This window comes from Coturnix japonica, chromosome 18 (genome assembly GCF_001577835.2).
Source record: "Coturnix japonica isolate 7356 chromosome 18, Coturnix japonica 2.1, whole genome shotgun sequence".
Lineage (NCBI taxonomy): Eukaryota > Metazoa > Chordata > Aves > Galliformes > Phasianidae > Coturnix > Coturnix japonica.
In genome coordinates this window covers 4,420,620-4,444,512 of record NC_029533.1, presented here as the reverse complement: position 1 = coordinate 4,444,512, position 23,893 = coordinate 4,420,620, and the positions used below count along the sequence as shown (strand labels likewise).

Genomic DNA, 23,893 nt, shown 5'->3' with positions numbered 1-23,893 from the left:
GTCCTGAGCTGTGCTTGGGAAAGGAAGGAAAAAGAACAAATAAAACAACAAACAAAACAAAAAAAAAAAACCACAAAAATATTTATTCACAGACTTTAAATTCATTTAATTTATTTCCTCATTTTTACTCCACGCTCATTTTTGCCCTTTGGGACTCTCAGGATGTGAGCAGATACAGACTTGAAATGAGAATTAAAAGGGCCCGCAGGCTCCCAAAGCGGGAGATGTCATGTGCAAATGTTTTGTGCATAGAAATAGCAGTGGGCAGCTGCACAGAACACTGCTCCACCACGCACCCATCTGAGCAGGCAAAGCTGAAGCTTCTTTGGTAATTAAATGACACCAAGAGGCACGTAACCGAGCGCCAGGATCAGAAATAGAATGGTTCTGTCAGTTTTTAATAACAGCAGTACTTGTGTTGGTGCTGGGGGTGGCTCATTGCATGTAGATGCTCTCAGCCTGGGGTCAGTTTGTCATTGAGGTGGAGGTGGTTGTGATGATGGCTGAGCTGTAGTGAGCCAGGGATCAGTGAGGCAGAAGCCCCAACTCTGAGAGCAGCACAGGCAGCAGAGACTCACTGGAGCGCGTCAGGCCCAACACTGGGGACTGGAGTGAACCCACTGCTCCCATCAGATGAGCTCTGGGAGAGGACAGGAGCCCCACAGTTCTCCCATTCCCACCCCATGGGGAGGCTGAGTGCTCCCACACAGGTGGATGGTTGGCTCTCAGCAGCACCTTGTGACAGGATGGACCCTGCAGGTCTCCCTGCACACCACAGAATCCCAACTGCACATCTATCTTATACAGCTGCCAAAGTGATGAGAGAAAAAAGAACAGCTTCTAGACAGAGTGACCCCTAACCCTGTGCCAAAACAAATCTGGCATTCCCACGGAGCTCAGCACTGCCCACTGCACTTTGTCTCCATGCAGCCAGTGAGATCTGGTCCATTCTGATCAGAGCTTCCAGAGAAAAGCCCCAGCAGAAGCACCTATAGGCCTGATATTACACCGGCACCCAGACTTGAGGCCCAAAGAGACCAACAGACAACTCTTCAATATTTTATTAATGATCAGCAACAGAAGTTTACAACAGAGGACAAAAGAATGGGCATGGAGGGATCGTACAGCACAGTGTGTGGGGAGGCCGAGCACAGCACCCTGGAATGTACGAGGCAGAGAAGGGCTCAGCCCAGTGCCCGGCTCTTCCCAAACCTCCTCAGGCCCCACAGAGCCCGGCAGGAGGCAAAGTGCTGCACTTCAACCCTCATAAAATAGCAGTGAAATTCCAGCCCACAGGGTCACTCCTCCCAGTAACATCTGTCAGGCACAAGGTGCGCTCTGGTGGCAGCAGCAAACACAGCCCCAGGTTGGGGAGGTCCACGGGGAGCACTGAGTCCTGCACATCTCACTGCAGCGAAGGATGTTGGTAAGAGCCCCCTGAGTGCTCCAGCCTCGTGCAAGAGAAACTCCTCATCTCACCAGGGAAAACACCAGGTCTGAGGGGCTCTGTGCCTCCCTGCCTCAGCAGACACCAACCTGCTGCCTGCCACCGGTGAAGCAAATGATTCACCAGCACCAGGCACAGCTGGAGAAAGGCTTTATTCAGTTAAACCAGCAGCAGTTTGGGTCTGGAGTTTGTGTAGAGGCAGCAGCCAAGAAGCACCACCAGCAGCAGACACAGCGATGGGCCTGACACCCCCAGCCCAAAGCTCACAGAACTGCTGGGCTGTGTCCGTTCCCATGGGACCCCTCCAGTCTGCACAGCTGCTCTGAAATGCAGACTGATATCAGAGGGCAGCAGAACATGGATGGGGGCAGGAGGGACCTGAGCAGCTGCTTCATTTCCAATCTTCTAAAAGCCAGAAATGGCAGAAAGTAAAAGCACATCAACATGTTAAAATATTAGTTATCATTAAAAACCTTTTTTTGTTTCTTTTTGTTTTGTTTTTTTTTCCCCCCCTCTTTTTGTCAAATCTTCTCCCGGGAAAGGGAACAGTGGCTGATTAACAGAGGAAGAACTAGGCAACAAGATCCCAACTCATTACGTCTGCATAATTAGTGCAGGAGAGGGTAGGACAGCACATCCTGAGCACACCGACAGCGCTGCCCTCGCTCGGTCCTCCCTTGAAGAGCTCCTCGCTCCTCCAGAAGGCGACGCTGTGTCGTTCTGTGAGCAACGCATCAGCTCTGCTGCTCTAATGCTTCTTCTCCTCCAGTCTCTTCATGGCCTCCAATACTGCCAACTCTTTGGCTTCCTTCTTCTGGTTCCTGGCTTCAAACTCCAGCCTGCATCAATCATAAAACACCATCAGTCTTACCCAGACCTTATCTTCAGGAGACTAAAACCACCTGGAAGAGGAGAGCACTGCCCTCTCCTCAGCAGTTTTGTTCTGAGTGTATTTCAGAAGCCTCATCACAACCCACCGCCCTCCACTTGCAGAGCCAGCACTGAGTGATTCCTGGGGGTGTCACAGTCACTCAATACCGAGGCTCTCACACCACTCACACCACACTTAATTCACTCTCTGTAGATGATGCTATTCCATGCTTGGTTCACCCTGGGCAGACCTCCTAATGCTGCAACACCAAATTCAAACTGACAACTGATCTGAACTGGGGTCACTGGAGGTGAAGGGCTCAAGCTTAGAAGAGCAAAGCTTGCAAAGAAGAGGTATGCTGAATCCACAAGAAGACAGCACTGAAATCTCCTCATTGATAGAAGAGGAAAAGCAAGAAAACGTGCTGTGAAGCACATTCTTAAGCAGAACAGTTCAGCTATTCCTTTTCCTGTAATCTGGTAAACTCACATTGAAGCAGCCTGCCAACAGTTCCAAAACAAAGCTATGGAAGAGGAAGGACCAAGTTTATTGATTCCCTCCTCTTTGCCTTAAATACTCCCTTCTTCCTGCTCCATCCCATCAATCAGCCCTCAGACAAGCAGGACTGAACAGAACTAGGAGATGATGAAAGCCAACCTGTTCTTGATGATTCTTTGCACAATTAAATCTGTGGTGAGATTGCTGCCGCTGTCCACGAGCTGGAAAATGCCGCGTCTCTTCGGTTCCTGTGAACAAACACAGCAGATTTATCTGCAAGGAACACGCAGGACCTCCAATTTACAGCTCCATAAATGACAGCTAAGCAGAGGGTCCAGAAGGGCCTGTGGGTGCTCAGCCAGGCACAGCACAAAGTGATCTCCGCAGATGCAGGCTGAATTATGGCCAGAAGCAAAACCTAACGCACTCGGGAGCTGAGTGAGGGACTGACATAGAGCAAAGATTAACAGATTTCTTATTCTGAAGCAAAGGAAACAGGTAAAACAAATAGCAATTAAAAGAATGGGGCTGTTGCGGATGATATAAGTAGCTCTCTGAGGGATGGATAAAAACAGAGCCAGCTGCCCAGGATGTGCTGGTAGCAACCACTGCCGTTCACGTCTCAGCCCAGGAGCATGAACTGAACCACATCTATCATAGATCACGACAAAGAAGCACAGACTGTGGTAGCTGGCACCTTACCTGATATGGATCAGAACCATCCTTGTCTGGAACCACCTCAGTCATCCCATGACACACAACAGTTACCTAGAGAGAGGTACAAAGTCACTGGCACCATCACAAACCCTCCAGGTGATGGTAACTCTGCCACTGCACTCACTGAGCAGAGCCAGGACATGAGGAACACCAACAGCCACAACCTGGAGGCTGAGCCTCCATCCAGAGCTCCCCTACACACACTGAGCAGGACCCCTCACTGCTCTGCTGCTCTCCAGTGCTATTTTAGCTCCCTATGCACATTGAAACCCAACATCTCTGTGTACATCCACACACAAAGACTCACCTTGAAGTGATCCAGCAGATCAGCAGTGACAGCATAGGGGGCTCCAATCACCACTTCTGAGACATACTAGAAAACAGATTAAGAGTTTGGATTATTATTAGGGTTTTTTTTTTGTTTGTTTGTTTTTAAACAAAACAAGGCACTTGAGCAGGTTATCTGGTTATAGTTATGAGCCCAAAGAGAAGGTGAGTTCAGCAGCTGCTACTTGTCACACAGCATCTTTTTGATCACCTAAGGATGATGCTTTCTGGCAGGGTTTATACAGCAAATCCTCATATTAACTGCTCAGAGCACACATTTCTGGGCCTCCCTGTTTCTTTCCAAGGAAGTTTCTTTCCTGCTGCAGAAAGGAGATGGTTTTCTGCAATAATGCACGTCTTTACATAGAGCAGAGCAGTCCTCTGCCTTTTCACTGCTGGTGGAAGAGATGGATGGATTCACTGACTCGAGTTAGCTGGGATGTCAGCTAAGCCAAATGACTCCCCTTGGGAGCACAGCTCTCATAGCCGGAAGCAATTAGTCCTGTCTTTGCTTCCTCAGCACATTCTAAAGAATTCATGCAGGACTGTTAGCTATGAGAACATCATCTCCTAAGCAACTTCTGGAACAGCACAAAGTGACAGAGCTGCAGGCACTTACCCTACAGGCCAAGACACTGAGCGTCCTCTCATGGATGTTCATGATGGGATAGTTCTTCCCTTTGTAACGATTTACTTCCTAAGGCAAAGCATCAGTCAAAATTAGAAGCAACATAATGTGATCCTCTTCTTTTTCACTCCCAATTCAAGCATTTGGTTCTGGCCAATACAACCCTTCCCTGTCTCCCAAAGCACAGCCTGCTTGTTTCAGAAGGAAAAGCAGCCAAGCTGTTCTGCCTTTGAACATTACAGACCTGGTCAAAGTGCAGCCCGGCAATGATGTAGGGTCTCTCTGCCAGCTGGTGAACCTTCTCCAGGAAATCTACATGCCCAATATCTGGAGAACCATTTAAGGAATTGAAGCTCACAAAGAAAATGGGGAAAGGAAGCCAGAAATGGCTGCATTAGGAATAGCAGAATACATTAATCCCAAGGGGGTTATTTCTCCATTGCTTTTTGCCTTTGCGCTAGTAACATTTGCCCGCTTCCCCTCCTGGCTCTCAGGTTCTGGGCAAAAGCCAGCCATCTTTCCAGCTCTACTTTACATGGACACAACTTCACCCCACCCAGAATTTCCACCCACTTTGTGTGTTTAGCAAAATGCCTCCAACAACATCCTAGGGTTGAAGTGTCTGCTCCACAAGCCTTGTGCTTTCTAACAGCAGTCACTTGGTCTAAGACATCCAGACCTTAACATATCCTCTCTCCTTAAATACAAGAACATCAAACAGATTGACACTATTTTCCTGACAAAACAGAGTCAAGGATACGGAACAGGTCAAAGGCTCCAGCCACGTAGATGATAGTGTCACCTGGCTGTGGTTCCTTCCCTGATGCGAACTGGATGATCTTCTGAGATGTCTGCAGGAATTGTGAGACACCGGTCCAAGGACTATGACCCTTTGGTCCCTAGGAAAGCACACACCGTACACGATTCCTTTTCAGGTTCCAGGAGGGGATTTGGAAAAAAAACACACACAGCACCAGAACGCAGCAGCAGGCATGATTGTGTCTTAATTTGCGAGCAAACATCACAGCTCTTAGCTTGCACTGTGCACGATCCCAGCACCAGATGTTTGATCTCACCAAAGCCCCCTTTTTCTCTGTCAAATGTAGCCTAAATCCCCTCAACAGTCAGCCAAGGAGACTCTGAAAGCTTAGGAAGGAGAAAGGCAAAAGGGCAGACCAGGACTTCCAGGAGAAGCAGGGTTACTCACAGAACAGGTGCACAACACACAAACTACCAACATCCTTCTATGCATATGCTCTTTCCAAGCTGCAGGGCAGCCTACCCATTTACCTGGCAGGGCAGTATGCTAAATGGGAGTGCAACCACCCCTGCTCCAGCAGCCAGAGCCCAGCCGCAGCAAAACCAAAAAGTGGAGGCTGAGCCCCACCATGAAGCACTTCTGGTTGCTGGCCTCAGCCTCTGCTTTGCTCCCCTAATGTGAACAGATCTAAAAGACTTGAAAGAACAAACGCAATTCAGCCAAGACCAGGGCAAGCCATACAAACAACAGTGTGCAGAAGATGGTATACTTCTGGCAGGGGTCATGCAGAGTGCTTAGAGACCAGATGTGTTTCTCTAAATCCAAGAACCAGGAAACAGCTACAGTACATCAACAGGCCCCCAAAATCCTGCTTAAAACAGGTAACATGATGAGAACAATTCAGTGAGGTCAGCAAAACCATAATGAGCAGAAAACCTGCTCAGGCTTTAGGCACAGGTGGTTGTTAATGAGGAACAACACAACACCCAGGAAGGAAAAAAACAATATAAAGGCAAAAAAAAAGGACAGCTCTTTAGAAGTAGCCCCGGGTATGAGCTGAACATGACAGCACAGAGCCCCAGCAGGAAAGCTCTGCTGCTTAAGACCAGGCTGCATGGAATGCTAACTACGTGCTGCTACGTAAATGCTTCCCAGACCTATGGTAACACCTGTGAAAACATAAGTACTAAAAGCAGAATCCACAGAACCTGTTCCTCTGCTGGTACTCTGGGCAATTGCATTGCAAAGGAAGTGGCAATAAAGACTACAAGCAAGCCAGCCAAACAGCAAAGCCTCAACAGGTGGAGCTCTGTGGTGCCACTAAACATCATTCACAACAGGAGGATTGCAGGGCTTGTGCAGCCACACCTGCCTATCTCACTGCCAACAGCAGCTACTTTATGGGGGTGGCAGAGATTTACTGAGGTTACTATCAAACGTAGAGGAAAAACCAAGCCTGCAATACAGGCCAAAAAGCACATTTGGAATCCTTCTCAGACAGGCCAACGACCAGATGTCTCAGACCAGAACTCACATTACCTTCCCAAAGTTGTCAGTGTGCTTCCGATAGTCTAGGTCCTCATCCTGAAGGGAGATAAAGAATCAAAATGTTTAAGCACTCACATAGCTCATCCCATCAAAGATACGCTTGTGTGTGGCAGAAGTGCTGGGAAGTCCACGCTTAGATGGCGTGATCTCTGCCACTAGATACCAACAAAGGAGTTAATATCTAAACCAGGGTCGTGTCCCAGCATGAGTCAGATGAAACTTCCTTATCTGACCTCAGCCTGGCATCACAGTGACAGCGGTTCTTGCTCAACCTGCACAGCTGCATTGCATTGCACAGCTGCATTGCACTGCACACCTGTGTCTTCTCTTGACTATTCCAGCCCCTAGCAGGACTGTGTCCTTTCTTCTTCCAAAAACACTCCACCAGGGATGGACTCTGATCTCTGCAGACAGCGACGTGTCAAACCGTGGTGTGAAGTTGCATTATTACAGCTCAGCCAATCTAACAGCTCAGCACACTAAAGGAAAGATCTCCCTCTACCCTCATATCCATGTTGTCTTGTCCCTGCTATCTCTCTGTGAATCCATTCAGTGCACTGCTCATTTACTGAGCCTATTCAATTCATTAACCTACAGAACACCGCTTCCTTGTTTTGGCTTTGGTTACATTAGATATCTACCAGGTAGAGAGCTGAGGAGACTCAAGAAAGGTCTGATTCAGAGACAGCAAAAGGCAGAAGCGTGCAGCTCAGTGAGAAGGAAGAACTTCCAATTCTGGCAGCACTGAGCTGTTAGATCAACGCGGCTGCACTCTGTACCTCCACAATCACAGAAGCCATAGGCTAGGCAGCATTTTCATTCCCGAAGCTCGCGCCAATCACAGGAGAATCAAAGTTTTATTTCCATACATCTTCCCAAAGCACCGTAGGCTGTACGCTGCGATTTCAGGCAGGCTTAAGTAAATACAAAGAGTGTTTTGCCCACAACCAGCTTGCCAGTTCTCCATGGATATGGGAGCCAGGCCCAGGAGCCCCACTGCCATTTTGGAGCAGTGGAAGGCAAGAGCCAATATTTGGCCTGGACTCCAAACTCCCACCCAAAGCCCTGTGACTCACTATGTTGCTGTGGTGAGCCTTAGTCATGAGCAGCATGCGGCCAACGAGGTCGGTAGTGGACACACCTTGAGTGCGTTTGCATTCCCTGCAGGGAGATAAGCAAAGGATAAAGCAGATGCCACAGAAGCACGTGCCTCTTTCTCTCCCCACTGTTACACCTGTGAAATCTGATCAATCCAAACCAGCACTCGTCCTGAGGGACATCTTCCTACTACCTGCTATTGACATAAAGTACACCACTCGTCTGCTGGGCCTCCACAGCAATCAGTGTCATGAGGAAAACCTACCTGGCACAGGCTTCCCAGCAGAGCTAAACACCCCAGAGCTGACCAAGAACAGCTGCTTGACTGCATCACCTTCTGGAAGCAGCTAAAGCTCTGACACACCTCACAGCAAAACTGAAGTGTGACCTGAAGACAGCTGTCTTCATCTGAGCTCCCTCCAGGATGGGAACTCCCAGAAACTCTGCCCAGCACAGGGTAGGAAGCTGCACAGCAGTACCTGTATCGCCCGGCTGTCTTCACTTCCTCGTAGGTGTCCTTGCCGTCTATCGTTAAGGTGATGTCATCTGCAGAAAGAGGAAAGCCTCAGAGCTGTGCTCCAAACCTCCTCGCACAGCAGCTGTGTTAGAATTGTGGCTGCAGTGGAATACATCTGTCATGTAAGGCAGCCTAGAACCCCTACAGCCTGCACCACAGCACATGGGTATGTCCCACACCACCATAGAAATGTCACGGGCTTGAAAGATACACCTGACTGTAGGGACAAGTATGCTAGCAGGCTTTAGCACTGGGAGCAGTCTGGCCTGTTGCTCATTAGATACCCCAGGAAACGAGAGCTCATTGCCCTGCAAGCAAATCCAACCGCAGGCACGACTGAATTATTTGAGTGACAACAAACAGCCACCATCAGCCTGTGCTAAAAGCACCTGAACTGACTTCTCCAGCACTGTGTTGAGCTGTCAGTTCACATTTCCCCAGTCAGTCAAACAGTGCTTTGCTGCTCAGTCCCTCAGTGATGGCACTTCTACAAAGATATTAATATATCCCTTCAGCTCCTCCAGAATCAACTCTGGTTCAGCTTTGGCACGAATCCCAACTCATTCTACAGAAACCACTTCTCTCCTCCTTTTAATGACAGTATAAAGACTTAACAAGCGAAAACCTATGCTGCCTTCATTCAGCCTTGTTTGTTTACAGCAATCCCTTGTTGACAGTGCAGGCAGAAGGCAGCATCCAGGAATGCTATCCAGGTGGAAGGACAGAATGACTGGCAGAGGGGATCAAAGCAGCAAATCTGGAGCAAAGGCCACCAGCACTCCTCTGCTCTGCTGATCTCTCAGCAGGCCTAGCAAAGGGTCACCAACACCAAACACACTTTCAGGACAGGCAATTAAGTTAACAAGGAGTGCAATAATCACCTCGTCCAAGTGGAAAAATACAAACAAACTCACATCTATCTTAATGAAGATTAATAATTTATTTGCATTTAATGAAACGCTTGCCTTATCAATAGAAGGCTGCTGGGATCAAATGAGGAAGGATAAGAGTGCAAAGATTATGCCTGATGAAATTAACTAAATACCTTTGGAAGGGTTGGGAGGAGGGGCTGAAACTGAACAAGCATGAATAGTCCAAGGAAGGGACAGAGTACAAAAGCAGGAATGTTTCCCCAGAACACTGCCTCCCTTCAGTGACCGTTTGCTGTTCCTAATGTTCCTAAGCAGAAGCAGGAGCGAGCACAGGGTCAGCTAAGAGCTTTAGGAGCTTATCAGCTAGATCAAGAGACCACAGCTTTTCAGATCTGATCTCATCTCAGGATAAGCAGACATAAACGACTGTGTTTCACACGTAGGTCCTGTAAACACGTATTCCTTCCACGCACAGCTCTTGCTTGTTTTAAGGGTGACCTCAGGACAACTGTCAGACAGTGCATTTCATCTCGGGAACTGAAACGGGTGCTCAAAGCCAAGGAATCAAAGTGCTGTCCCAACACCCAGCACACCAACCCATTTCTCTATAACCCCTGAATGGGAGCAGCTGTACAGAGCAGGGCAGGCACTGTGACACAGAGTCCTTACGCACGACTTATCCTTCACACAAGGCAACCACCTCCTTGCTTTGCAGCCAGAAAACCACAAGCACGCGAGCCCTACGGGGCCCTTCTTCGTACCAATCCACCTCAGAGCATCACTCACCACCGTGCACGCAGAAGTCGCAGTTGTATTTGTCCAAGGTTTCCAGGGTGGTGACATAAGGAGCCCCGGGCGCAATCTCATCCACCCACTTGATGGCTTGCACCATCTTGTACCTCTCCTCCTGCGTGAAGACGGGGGGGCCCTTATGCTTGGCGATCTCCTCTGGGTGAGAGAGGGAGAAAACCCAGTTAGAAGGTGTTTATAGCACACGAGGAAGGCCCGGTGAGCTCAGGGAACGTTTTAATTCCATCACGTTTCTAAGCCTAAAGGCGTTGGGGTTCCCTCTATAGGCACAGGGTGGAGGTGACTCCTCACACCCAAATATCGCTTCCCAAGGGCACTGCCCGGCCCTAAAGCACCCGGCAGAACGTCTGAACAGCTTCACCCTACACTGCATCCATAAACCAGACACTGGCCGACCCTCACCAGTCCCATGGCATCGACGGAACAGATCGCAGCTCCGAGAGCAGCAAACACAGCGAGCAAGGAGCAGAGCGGCACCGCCCGACGGCGCGTCCGCAGCCGCCGCTCCCGGGGCCCCGTGGGACTCGGGCTGCCGGTGTAACGGGTCACACCGCGGGCTGCACCGGGACGCGCAAAGCCGAGCGAGCTCTTACCGTCCGTGTGCACCCCCACGATCAGGTAATCGCCCATGGCCCGAGCCTGGCGCAGCTGGTTGGAGTGGCCGTAGTGCACCATGTCGTAGCTGCAAAGACAAAGGCGCTCAGCGCCGGGGGCTGCGGGCGGCGACCTGCCCCGGGCAGCAACCGGGGGCTTCACGTCTCCGCCGCGATTAACGGCGGATCCCCGGGGCAGCGCCCCGCCGCCATCCGCCCGCACTGCGCCCCGGGACGCGGCTGGCACAGCACGAGACGGGACGGCCCCGCCGCAGCCGGTAACGCGCCCGCGGCCCCGTCCCGCCGCCCGTCCGTCCCCCCCGTCCCGCAGCTCCGCCCGCTCCCCCAATAGACACTGACAGAGGCTGGTCCCGCAGCGCACCGACACTTTATTCCCGCACTCACCATCCGTCGCACCACACACGCACAGGTCGCGGTGCCGCCGCGCCGCCCCCCGCCGCCCCGTTGCGCATCATGGCCGCGCTGTCACCGGCGGCGCCGCCGCCGAGCGGGACGTCCCGCCCGCCCCGCCCCCGCCGCCATCTTGGGGCGCGTCAGCACCGGCGGCCGGGGCGGGTCCGCCCCCCGCGCTCCGTGTCGCCCCGCCCCGCCCCCCGCCGTCAGTTGTTCTTCCTGCGCCGTGTTCCTTTAGCGCAGCCGCGGCCCAACCAGCCGCCGGGCCGGGCGGGCGGCTCGTCCCGCGGTGCCGGGGCCGGTTCGGCGCCCTGCGGCGGGGCCACCGGCTTCCGGGAGTGCGTGCCCTCCTCCTCGGGGCGCAGCGGCTCGGCCAGCGCGAAGATGGGATCCCGAGCCCTGCCGAGAGAACGGGCTGAGCGCGGGGATCCACTGCGGCCCGTCCCGCCCCCCGCGGCCGGTCCGTGCCCGCTCACCGCTCGTAGCTGGGGATGTGCAGGCCCAGCTCCTCCATCAGCAGCCGCATGACATCGTCACAGCGGCCGTGCAGCTTCAGGGCCGCCAGGTCGTCCTTGGGCGTCCACTGCGAGGTGACAGCAGGACACGTGCTGCAGCACACGCTGCCACTGCTGCACCCAATGACCCAGCCCAGCGGAGGCTCTCACCTGTAGGTTCACGATGTACAGCTTTGGACGACGAGGGGGAGGTTTGCTCATGCACCAAAGCCGGGGGTATTTCTTCAAAACCTGCCAGAAAAAAACCCAGCAATGATCAGCACGGCCAAAGGCACGAGTAACCGTGAACCAGAGCAGCGAGAGGAAAAGGAATGTATTACCAGGAAGGGAAAGAGGGAGGAAGTGAGACTATCACACAGATGGTGGGCGAATCCTGACACCAGAGTTTACAGTTGTCTGTTTGGGAGGAGACTGCTCAGCACCAAGGTGTATCACCAAGAGGGAATGCTGCTAACAATCTTCACCGAGTCTCTAAAGTTACCTTTAAGCTGGAACCCAGACAAAGAATCACATCTGCTTTGCTTGCAGCTTCTGTTGCTGCTTCCCAGTTCAGGGGCTGTGTCAGTGTCCCCTTCTCCCCAAAGTGGACGATTGTGTCTCTCAATTGAGCCCCGCATTTGTGGCACATCCTGCCCGTGTGGTGCTTGTGCAGGGCTGTGCGTTCGGTCACATCGAATACTCGCACATACTCTCTGTTGGGGGTACATGAAGTGCAGACCTATAGCACAGGAAGAAAAGATGTTGTATTGTCAGCATCTGGTCTGTTAAGAGCCCAGAGATGCAGCCACACCTCAAAAAGCACCTTTTGGGGACAACAAACCTGGAAGCAGTGGAAGGAATCACCTGTGTTTAGATGCTAACTTGGAAACACTCTGAAACACTCAGCTACTGAGTGAGAGGCATTGCAGGGGGCAGGCTGGCTGGGCAATAGGACAGGTTTTCAAGCAATGCCTGAAGAACTGCACTCAAAAGCAGAAGGCTCTAGCAAATACAGAGCAAAATCTGCCAGGTTGTACAGAAAACTTAACCATGGGGCCTGCTAACTACTTCACCCCAAAACTGACAACCTACAGATACCAACTAAGCCACAACTAGCCCTTGTACTAATTCCTGAGTCAGGAAGGGATAAATAATTAACATTAGCTTTTTACAAGGCCGGTACTGGCAGTACCTTTGTCCTTTTCTTGCTGCTCACCTCTATGTACATGTTTCCATGAAGCTCAGATATTGCTGATCGAGGTAACCCACTGCGCAGGTGCAGCCCATCACAGTTTTGAGATACCACGTGCTGCACCTGGAAAAGAACAAAACACTGAAATAACACACACAGAGAAGGCTCGAGAAAGTGTTATTCCAGTGCAGGTAACACATATATCTCAATGTGCAATAAATAGTTCTACTTCAATATACTGAGCTAAGAGAAGAAAAGCACAGAGTAGAACTCTGTGGAAGCTAAACAAAGAGGCTCCTGCTAAATACAGCTCTGTTAGGCCTGGCAGATTCTGTAGCCACATCCCCAGACCACAGCTTTGCCAGGAAGCAAACACAAGCTAATGAAAAAAGGCACAAGGGAAAAACTGCTGGAGCCAGTCTGGACATGGCCTGATGAAGGCTCAGCTGTACAGAAACAAGGACAATTGCCACCTCACTAAGGACAACAGTTAGGCAACGTCGTGAGTTTCTGTTTTCCTTTTTGAGCTGATTTATTGTACTGTGACAGAGGAGCACAAGTGATGTACGGAGAGAAAAATCTTACCAGGTTATGCTTGTGTAGACAAGCAATGCTCATATGGGTGAGCGTGGGCTCTGCCTCACTCAGATCTGTAGCACTGACAAGGGGCAAAAAGAAAAAAGAAGTTAGAAATTGCCATTCAAACTCTCTTTCAGTATCAGCTGTTTGTTGGGCAGCTCAAAATTCATCTCCTGAGTAGCTGTAGAACTGTTTTTCCAGGAAAGAGAAAGGAAAAATTCACTCCTGTCACCTTACCTGATGCTCCTGCCCTTCTGCAGCAATGTCCAAATGCCATTGGGGCCTCGGTAGTCTGGGATCGAAGCTGCCTGCGTTATGGAGAGAGACAAAGCGCAGCCTGACGGGAAAGTTCAGACCTCTTGTCCACCACCACATCAACCTGGCCTCACCCTGGACAGTGAGATACTGCATTCACTGCTGCTTTTTTGTTCACTCCAAGTTTTCTCATGTTTTCCTAATTATAGAGAGCTCTTTTCCTACCCTACAGTTCTCATTTTCTTGTGCAGTGTTTATTTTCTCCAGCTTTATCACTATGAAATCCCTCCAGAACACTCTCCTCCCTCAATTACTTCCCATTTCCCCACACAGAACCCATTTCTTGAACCTTTAATTCTTTACACTCTACTGATTTCAGGTAGGTCGTACTCAGTGATCATCAAAAGAAGCACCTATGACATGAACACTTTCTCATACGCTCTGCCCTGCTCCATGCTCCCTATCAGCTGAGACTGCAGAAAAGGGGAAGAACAATAAGGTTCCCATCTCAGAGCTCAGACAGAAGTGACAAATGTGCCATACAAAGAGGCAGCTCCAGATTGCCTTTCTCGTAAGAGGCCACAGAAACCATTTCTGAACCATCATTTTTAACTTCTAGTAAGCACTTGTTATTTCCAAATCGTTTATTAATGCAGGCTGCACTGAGCAGTTAACTTCTTTTAGCTTTAGCAGCAAAAGCAGCTGAAGAGACGTGAATGAAGACAGCCTACTGGTCTTATTTTAGAAGCTCATTCTTTGCATAGAGGCGATGCAGTCTCAGAATCTCTTGGCCAGCAGGAATATCTCAAGATGCAAATTAGTTAACACCTTGGTCATGGTTTGTAGTTCAACAGTGTTAATATAGAATCCCAGATATCCTCTGGGCAGCCTGGTCTGGTGGTTGGTGACCCTGCATGTAGTGAGGGGGTTGAAACTGGATGACCATTATGGTCCTTTTCAACCCAGGCCATTCTATGATTCTGTGATATCCCCACGGTCATTTGGAATCTACAGAAAACAGAGTTCAAACATTGCAACACTCCTGAAGGAGCTCCCAAAGCTCCAGCCACTCACCCCCAAAGAATCCTACCGTACTGATCCCTGCTCCTGTGTAGATGACAAGGTGCTTGGCATTCCGGATAGCAGCAGCCAGCTCAACAACCTTTCTCTTCAGCTCCTCTGGCTCATCACATACCTAGGAAATGCAAATGGGCAGTTTCAGCATGTCACTGAACCTGAAGGAACATAGAGCCCCTTGGCCATATGGGTCCATGCCAGCCAGAGAACGCATCACACAAATATTATCAGAAGCAATTTTTAACTAGAAGAATGTGGGTGTTTGGTGTCTGTATTATCTATGGAGGAACAAAGGGTTTCTGGACAGCAGCACATGCAGATACACCCCTCCATGGGGGAACGCCCACTCAGAAAACCAAACACGCTTCAAAGAGGTTGGCAGCCGCAAGAAGCAACAAGGCTGGGGCGGGGGAATCAGCCGAGACCGGCACAGCAGGACACAGCCCCGAGGGATGGGGGCACTGCTGGGAGGGCGGCACCATCAGTTCTGCTGTCACAGCAGCAGCTCAGCGCCCACCAGCTCCCCCGGGTCACATCGCACAGCGGCTCCTCGCCCCCGTCCAGCCGCACCCACTGGGCCCCGCCCGGCTCCCACCTCCTCCTGCCGCCGTCGCAGCCTGTCCCGCCTCTTGCGGCGCCGCTCCAGCTCCCGCACGATGTCGTCGCTCTCGCTCAGCACCTGACACTCCTCGGGGCTCCGCTCCGACGGCGGCTTCCTCCAGATACGGGAAACCTGCCCGGCACACACAGCGCGTCACGGCGGCCAGGCCAGGCCGCGCCGTACCGTACCGTGTCGTACCGTACAGTGCTGTACCGTGCCGTGCCGTGCCGTGCCGTACCGTACCGTACCTGTCTCCGCCGGTCCCGCTGCTCCTCCTGCTGTAGGATCTCTGCTCTCGCCGCCGCCTTCCGCTCCGTGCGGCTGAGGCTGCCGCCGGCCGCCATCGCCCCGGAAGCGCCGCACTTCCGCTATGAGCTTCCTCTCGGGGAGCGGCCGAGCGCCGCTTCCGTCCCCTCCCACCCCGCGGTGCGCAACAGCGCCCCCTAGAGCGGCGGAGGACCGAGCCGCAAGGAAGCGCCGGGCCGTGGTGTTTGAAAGCTGTTTATTGTCATGTACAAAACAACGGCGGCCGCGCCGGCAGACGAACACTATGTACAGCAATAAATAACGCCCGCCGTCGCCGCGCGGGGCAATAACTTAGCAATAAATACCGCCCCCCTCCACAGCGGACGGGTGCGGGGCCGGGACGGGCCCGGCAGCCGCTGCAGCCCCGGCCCACGGCACGGCGGGTCCGTCCGGGCCGATCCGAGCTCGGGCCTCCCCCGCCCCGCTGCCCCGGGACAAGGCGGAACTCACTGACACGATTCACCACACGATACACAAACCCCGCCCGGCCGCTGCACGGACACACTGCGTGGTTCCTTTGAGGGCGGTTGGGGTCGGGCCCAACCTCCACAACCACTGCATCAAAAATGTACCGGGAAAGGAGAAAGAAAACACAACACCCTTCACAGCAGGAAACCGAACGGACGAGCACCTCAGGAACAAGAACTGCCACACTCCAGAACGCTATATACGAGAGAGAGAGAGAGCAGAGCGATGGGCTCGGGGCAGGACGGCCTCACAGTACCGGGTGATGAGGACAGGCTGCCCCGAGCGTGACGGGAGGTTCCTCAGACACGGCAGAAATACATGAGTCAGATTGCAATACTTCACTGAGAACAAAACCAAAACACACCACGCCATACGGGGAAGCAGCACCCGGCAGAGGAGCACAGCCACCCCAGCACCTCTAGGATGGAGCCAGGCAGAGCTTGGTGAGCAGGGAACCATCTCAGCTGCAGGTTCACCCTGTGGCAGCAGCTTTGTGCCCATATGTCCCTAAAGAGATGTGTCCTCACTGAATGCATTCACTCAAAGCAAACTGGGACCACAAGCTAAAGCACAGCGCAAAGGAGGGGAAATGACAGCACTCATGGCTGGTGGAGTCAGCGCTGACACCTGCTCTGTCCTCCTCACTTGCTCCAGGAAAGCACAGGCTCTTATGGCAGCAGCAATTGCCATCCAGAAGGCAGAGAAGGATCGGGTGCAGAATACAATGGAAATGAGTTTGTGGGAGCTGTGGGACTGCCTGTCATTGCCTGCTCTGTTGATGGAGCCCTCCTCAAAACAATCTCCAGTAAATGGAGACAGTTTTGCGCACAAAACCTTGTCTGCTCGCTCTGCAGAGGTCAGGTCTCCAGCTGGGGTCAGGAAAGCTCTCCTGCCAGGTCAGATCTCAGGCTGACTCCAGGAGGGACAGGGTTGGATTTTAAACCCTGAGCCAGCCAAAGGACTCTGTGCTGTGTCCCATCCCCTCCTCACACCATCCACATCCACCAGCTGGAAGACAAAGGCTCGAGCCTAGAAGCCTGTGCCAAGTGTTGCACAGCAAGTAGCCCATCCGGTGCATGGCAAGGAAGCAGCAAAACAAACACCTCAGTTCAGAGAGGAGAAAACTCATGAGCTGGATGGGGGAAGCCTGAAGGTGATGTTCTAACCTACTCCTTACTCATAACGTTCACAGGGAAAAGAGTTCCAAGCAGCTTCTCCCTAAGCCTGCAATTAGTCAGTGCAAAGCTGATCTCTTTCAACAAGAAATCCCATCAGCTCCTCTCCTGCTGTGCTGCAGCTCTCTTTAGGTTTGCCTGCTTTTCAGCCCAGAGAAAAGCACATCATTTCAGCCATGTGAGAAACTCATCACCAAAACACATCCAGTACAGCAAACTTCACTTGTGCCATCCTTATCGGTCTCCTGTGCTCAGGTGATTTTTGACAGCCAAAAGATCAAACAGACTTCATCCCCATGCCCTGCTTCTCCACAACAACTCGGTAACCAGCAGCTGTCCTAGTGTGAAAATGGAGCCTCACCACAAATCATCTCTCAGCTGTGTCACACAGCTGTCAGTTTAAGTACCTTTACCAGCACCTACAGCCAGAAGCTGCAGCAGGAAAAATAATAACCAAGACATTGCTCACTTTGCAGTAATACGCTGATGCTCAGCACAAGAGACTGCAGCTTCAGGACAAGCGCAGGTCCTGCACTGCCTATAACACCATCAGCCCTGCCTCTTATCAGAGGAGCCAAGAGCACAGCGTGAGCTCTGACCACAAGATCCACATCCAGCTCCAGCATTCAACCCCTTCAGTCTCCTTCTGAACTTATATAGCTCTCCCTTGTGTTACTTCTCAGCCAGAGGAGAGCAGTTCCACTGGGAACGCATCCCCCATGCAGGTAACTCCGAGATCAGCACTGGCTGGGCAGTGAGATGCCTGAGCTGCTTGTGCAGAAGCCACAGCTACAACACCCAGAGAGAGAAGCAGATGTCCTGCAAAACCCCTCTGCAGAGCAGTGTTTTCTGGGCAGCCATTCATTTTCACCTCTAAGAAAAGCAGCATCTTTGCCTGTGCGCCAGAATCCTGGAGAATTCAGAGAGATTCCAAGTGAACCTCGAGCTCAGGGATAACAACAGAAGCATGAGAACGACAGCACACTGCAAAGGCAGCCACTGACACCAGCACAGCACGGCGGAGCTGGGAGAGCACAGAGAGAGCAACACGAGGGGACGCAACGGAAGCCAGCAAGATCGAGAATAAGTCACTTTTGGTACAATTGCAAAAAGATATCAAACAGGATTTGCCTCTTTTTTTGTCTTTTTTTGTCGTTTTGTCTTTTTTTTGTCTTTTTTTTTTTTTTCTACCTTTTATAAATAAAGTCTGATAACTCTTTATAAAAACTAACCTCGGAGCCACAAACAGTTTGCGGGAGGTTTCATGAGAAACTTTAAAATTATTTCTTTATTAACTTTTAACTAGCAAAGTCTCCGAGAATATTTCCCCATTCCTATGGCCAAATATTCTCGCCCTCTCGGATAAAAAAAGCTGACTATAAATACGCTCTCTCTTCTGTCTTGATTTTCATTTTAAACTTAGATAATTTAATAACTCTTAAAACGATGTTTCTCTTTAAATAAAAGGGCTATTTAACCACATAAACTGGTCGTGTAAACCATCACACTAGAGACACTTGATACCCTCAAAACACGGGAACAACTAGTGATTTTGGTCTTGTTCAGTGCAACGCATTAGGCACAAAACCGGCCTGCAGTCAGCAAGGTACCTCCCTCCCCCCGACCCCCCAACCCCAAGGTGCTGGGCCCCACACAGACCCCATCCCATCCCATGCCCTGCTCTGGGGCAGAGGCAGTGGGGCGCACCAGCATCTTCCCGTCTCCCGCTGCTATCTGCACTCTACTGCCATGGAAGCCTGAAGGAAACTCACTGCTCGAGCACAGAGGCGCACCTAGAAATGAATACCACATCTATTACACAGAACACCCCAGCTGCAACTACAGGTACCGGATGAGACAAAAGCAGCAGGTTCAGGTGCCGGGCAGTCAGGCACCTGGATACACCACCTGGAAGAGTAATGAAATAAAGCCTTTGGAAGTGACTGAAAACTGGGGTTCCAGGAAGAAAGCCTCCCTCCGGGCCGCTCGCTGCGCAGCGCAGACTTCCTTTGGCTAGAACACCGAGATCTTACAGCCTGTCCCAAGGGCAGCTGAGGGCTACAGACCGTTGGGTGGGAGGTGCTGTCTGCACAGGACAAGGGATGCATCACCACTGCTCATACCAATCTGAACACAACAAAACAAAACCAGAGCGATCAGCAGGCCAGTCCTGGGCCAAGTAGAAGGAACCCTGACCCGTGTGGGGAGGGTTTGTGCTTTGGGGATTCCAGGCTGGTTTTGTGCCTAATTGCCCTGCACAGACAAGCTCAGGCAACACTCGCTTCACTAAGACCGGGCGTCCGTTTTGGATTTCACTATTGTGATGACACTAGTGGTAGCGACCTTGCCAGGGACGAGGGGCCCCATGCTGGAGGTGAGAGGGCCCCGCACAGGGGTGACGGGGCTCCGGGCCACGGTTCTGGCGAAGTTCTGGAGTGCCTCGTATTTGGAACGGAGAGCATCGAGTTCCATTTTCATGCTGGCGTTCTCAGAGGCCAACTTCTCCACCTCCTGCTGCAGCTCTGCCTTCTGCTTCTCCAGTTCCTCCTTCTGGGTAACGCGTTTGACCCTGCAGCTGGCTGCGTAGCCTCGGTTCTTCAGCGTGCGCCGACGCTGCTTCAGCTGGATGATCTCCTCCTTGGACAGGCCCCGCAGATGCTGGTTCAGCTCCCGCACGGACATGGTCACCAGCTCCTCGTCTGTCAGGCTGGTCCCATTCTCGCCTGGCTCCCGCTTCACCTGTGAGAAGAGAAGGCAGTGTGTGCGGTCTGAAGCCTCGAGCAGCCGCCCACACCCCCATCCTCCACCTGCTGCTTTACCTTCAAGGCCTTGTTTCCTTTGTTGGGGGTCGTCATAACACGGCAGCCACGTCAGTCAGGCTCTGGAAGGGAAGGAGGTCAGGTTAGTCCCTGGGTTGGTTCTCAGCAGGGCCAGAGCAGCCGCACGGAGCCCCGCAGCAACACCCCGCACTGGGGCACTCCCACTGCCCTCCCCAGGCAGCACTCAGCCTGACTGCATCGGACTCACAGTACAGCAACAGATTCTATCCCTGAGCACAACCTGCTGCCCTCCCCCAGCCCTATGACCACGGAGCCTTGTAGCAATGCTGCTTTTTTGTTTGGGGTGTGGGGGGGAGAAAATTAAAAAACTAGGAGGAGCCAGAATACACGGAAGCCACATTATTAAAAATAGCCTGGCAGCAGCAGCCAGGTCCGGAGCACGCCTGCTCAGGGCCAGTCACGCTGACTCAGCACGGCAGCAGCCCGCGCCTCTGCTCCCAGCTGCATCCTCACAGCCCCTGAGCATTGCACAGCAGCACAGCCCCACGCTGTGCACCCGCTGCCCAGCACAGAGCTGCCCACAGCGAGTCCTGCCAGACCCACGATGCTCCTGAGGACACAGCCTGGCACAGTCCAGGAGCACAACACTGCTGGTGAGTGGAGGGGATGGCCTCACCATCACGGTGCAGCTGCTTGGTGCTGAACACCACTGCTCCTATCCAAAATGCTGGTGCTCCCCAGCAAAGCCAGCACGGCTGGGTTACAGTCTGAGTTCTGCACCTGACCCTTCCCGTGGGGAGGATGGGCAGCCCAAACCCATGGCTTGATGCTGGGGCACACGGGAAGCCCATAGTTGATCTGGGGATTCCTCAGCAGCCCTCCCTGCTCTTGTCACCCAAAGCCGACCTACAGCCGTACACCCTTCCCACTGAGCAGTCCCTATCAGCCCCAGCAAAGCCAGGGCTGCACCAGCTTCTCCCCTCTTTATCTTCAGAGCTGAGAGATAAGAAAACAAAGATCGAGGGAGGCCAAAACCAGAGGGGAGCAGACTCCTTCACTGCCAGGGAGGACAGCATTCCAGGTCTATAACAGCAGCTCCTGGGGCTGTCTTCATACAGAGACATACCTGGGCTCCTGCTCCTGTCCCTATGCACCTCCTCCCCTCACACCTCGGGTCAGAATTCCACTGCACCCCAACAAACTGAATCCTCAGCAGCCACGTCTGTCCCACACAGCCCGGCACTGCTTCCTGCAGCAAGGCCAGCACTGTCTGTGTGCAGGTGCAGTCCATGAGTACCTTTGTACCTTCCGTGCCAGCCAACAGCAATTCCGTTCGCTGCTCTTTTGTTTGCTAGACGTAAGAGGCAGAGCTGCAGCCAAGACCCAGCTGTACAGTCAGCAAATACGGCTTTCTGCTCCTCCAGCAGCTGCAGCTCAGGCTCCCGCAATGCGCCCGGCGCTGACTGCTAGAGGTGAGCGGGATCAGCGTCCTGCAGGACACGGAGCACACCAGCACAATTCAGATGTTCCCCCAAGGCCGGAGCCTGCCAGGAGGCAGCTATTTATACCCAGAGGACAATGTTCCTTGCAGCATGACGGCCGTGACAACCCGACAGCGTGGCCGTAAGGGTCACTTTGCCACCGAGGGAGGCGGCTGCATTGAGGGGAGCACATGCAGACTGCAGCCTCCTGCAACCAGTTCTGTGCTTTCCCGTGCTGTTATTTCTCTTTCTTTGCTCTGTTTCCTCCCCCCCCCCCCCACCCTAACAAACAAAATGGCTGCTGGAAAAAGGGGCAGATGGAAGAGAATAACTGGGGGGAGGCATAACACCGGCCCTGAGGAACCCTCTGACCGCACGCTGGGGTCAGTATGGCTGCAGTAATGTGTGCCTGCAGGGCTGAATGGTTCCCTGCTACCGGGAAACACTCAAACTTCCTTCATTGTAGCAGAGCTGGGAAAAACAAACACTGGATGGGGCTGGGCACAGGTAGAGCAGCTCAGGGTGCAGGGCAGGAAACTCACACAGCCCTGAGCTCAGAGCCTGTGCTCACCTTGCACCTCATACTGTCATTTCTGCTGAGAGAAATTGATAAACGCACAGATAGAGGCACTAAAGGACGGGTCAACCAGGGCTGCTGTGCTGAGAGAGAACAGAAATGAGAGGAGCTTGATGGGGGGACACGGCTGGGATGAGTGCAGGGACACAGAGCTGTGATGGGGGTCAGGGAGTGCTCCCCATCCTGAGCCACAGCATCGCTGCTGTGGGACACGAGGCTGCAGTGTCTGTATCCGAGGAACTGGACAGTGCATGTTGTGTGCTGGGGGCGGCTCTGGGACGGGGCTGTGCCTGAACGCAGCACCAGTTTGGACCCTCCATCCCCTTCCAGAGACACAGCAGAGCACGGACAGCACGGGGCTGTTATGTGTGAGGGGGGCAGCAGCTGAGCCGGGGGCACACACCGAACCAGCCTCATCCCGGCTGTGCAGCCCGTTCATTGCTCGGCTTTTTAGAGGCTCCCGCAGATCGCACTGCAAAGTGCCCAACGCTTTGACTGCAGCAACAAAATGCCGCCTCAACACATTGCCCGGCGCTCAAAAGCCCTGAGCTCAGCACGGCCGCAGCCAATTCCCCCCCGGCGCGGAGCCGTTTCCCCGTTCTCTCCCCGTTCTCTCCCGGTTCCCTCCCGTTCCCCATCGCGGCGCCTCGCCACGCGCGCACTGTAAACACGGTGACGTCGCCGTGGCGCGGAGCTCTCCTTCCCCTCCCCCCCCGGTGCGGGATCCCGTTCCCGTTTATCCGTGTTGTTATTTTGTTCCCCTGACCCCACGCGGCCCGTCCCGCCGCTCACACACCCCGCACTTTCCCCCGTTAAAGCGGCTCCGCCGCCGCCCGTCCCGCGGGATCCCGGTGACCCCACGGCGATGCCGGGAGGAGCGGAGCGGCCCGAGCCCCGCGGCGGGTGAACCGTCGGGAAGCGCCGCGCTGCGCCTCCGGCCTGGCCAGCTCCACCGGGCACCGGGACACCGTGTGACCGAGCGGGGGCTGAGCGCCGGGCGGACCCGGTGCGGGGCGGGGCGGGCGGAGCGGCGGGGCCCCGCGCACCTGTTGCTCGGCCGCGGCGGGGACCGGGCCGTGCGCGCCGCCAACCGGGCGGTGACCGGCGGCCACGGAGCCCCCGCCGTGAGTCAGCGCCGGCCGCTCCCGCCCCGCCCCCGGGGACCGGCCGCCGCGCCTCGCCGCCCCGCCTCGCCCCGCCCGGTGCCAGGGCCGCGCCCGCCGCCCGCGCCGCGCCTCCTCCCTTCGGTGCCGCCGCCGCCGCCCGCCCCTCACCGGCCGCGCTCGCTGCGGTCACGTCCTGACGGAGCCGTTGGACCGGGCGGGGCGGGGCGGGGCGGGCAGGCCGCGCTGCACGAACCGGGACCGGGACCGCGAGCCGCCGCCGCTCACGGACGCGTCACGTGATGTTTGGGTCACGTGGCTCCATTCATGAAGCGCCCGGCGCAACCGCCCCGCGCCTTAAAGGGGACGCGCCGGGAGGGCGGGAAACGGGGCGGGACCAGGAATGGAACGGGACCGGGACTTAAAGGGACCGCGGGGATGGGAACGGCCGCGGTGTGAGCCCAGCAGGGCGGCAGCACCGAGCAAAGCGCGATGGATAGCAATGGGCAGCAATGGATAGCAATGGGCAGTAATAGATAGCAATGGGCAGCAATGGATAGCAATGGGCAGTAATAGATAGCAATGGGCAGCAATGGATAGTAATGGGCAGCAATGGATAGTAATGGGCAGCATTGGATAGCAATGGATAGTAATGGGCAGCAATGGGAGCTCCGCTGCCGTCGGGCCTTTGTTACCGCCCCACTT

At 53.6% G+C, this 23,893-nt stretch overlaps 3 protein-coding genes across 9 annotated transcripts; all 3 read right to left on the bottom strand.

The window, feature by feature from the left end:
* Nucleotides 1-1,046: 1,046 nt before the first annotated feature.
* Nucleotides 1,047-11,202, bottom strand: PCYT2 (phosphate cytidylyltransferase 2, ethanolamine). Of its 2 annotated transcripts, XM_015879898.2 has the most exons (13): nt 11,092-11,202; nt 10,687-10,775; nt 10,070-10,231; nt 8,374-8,440; nt 7,873-7,957; nt 6,788-6,832; nt 5,249-5,387; nt 4,733-4,815; nt 4,480-4,557; nt 3,841-3,906; nt 3,519-3,584; nt 2,976-3,064; nt 1,047-2,286 (listed from the first exon to the last, which is right to left on the bottom strand). In XM_015879898.2, exons 1-13 carry the CDS (start codon nt 11,160-11,162, stop codon nt 2,196-2,198), a joined length of 1,131 nt encoding a protein of 376 aa, XP_015735384.1. In that variant the 5' UTR covers nt 11,163-11,202; the 3' UTR covers nt 1,047-2,195. The 2 variants fall into 2 exon arrangements, with proteins under 2 accessions (XP_015735384.1, XP_015735385.1); XM_015879899.2 differs by lacking the exon at nt 6,788-6,832.
* SIRT7 (sirtuin 7) lies at nt 11,092-15,683 on the bottom strand. The gene is made up of 10 exons (XM_015879897.2): nt 15,547-15,683; nt 15,293-15,430; nt 14,711-14,815; nt 13,603-13,673; nt 13,372-13,444; nt 12,811-12,909; nt 12,097-12,333; nt 11,766-11,846; nt 11,577-11,683; nt 11,092-11,499 (listed from the first exon to the last, which is right to left on the bottom strand). The coding sequence occupies exons 1-10, from the start codon at nt 15,640-15,642 to the stop codon at nt 11,307-11,309; spliced, it is 1,200 nt and encodes a 399-aa protein (XP_015735383.1). The 5' UTR covers nt 15,643-15,683; the 3' UTR covers nt 11,092-11,306.
* Nucleotides 15,684-15,786: 103 nt separating this feature from the next.
* On the bottom strand, nt 15,787-23,518 carry MAFG (MAF bZIP transcription factor G). 6 transcript variants are annotated; one of them, XM_015879901.2, is made up of 3 exons: nt 23,360-23,518; nt 20,067-20,128; nt 15,787-19,986 (listed from the first exon to the last, which is right to left on the bottom strand). In XM_015879901.2, exons 2-3 carry the CDS (start codon nt 20,100-20,102, stop codon nt 19,534-19,536), a joined length of 489 nt encoding a protein of 162 aa, XP_015735387.1. In that variant the 5' UTR covers nt 20,103-20,128; nt 23,360-23,518; the 3' UTR covers nt 15,787-19,533. The 6 variants fall into 6 exon arrangements, with proteins under 6 accessions (XP_015735387.1, XP_015735392.1, XP_015735390.1 ...); XM_015879906.2 differs by lacking the exon at nt 23,360-23,518 and adding an exon at nt 23,132-23,150; XM_015879904.2 differs by lacking the exon at nt 23,360-23,518 and adding an exon at nt 21,325-21,757.
* Nucleotides 23,519-23,893: the final 375 nt, after the last annotated feature.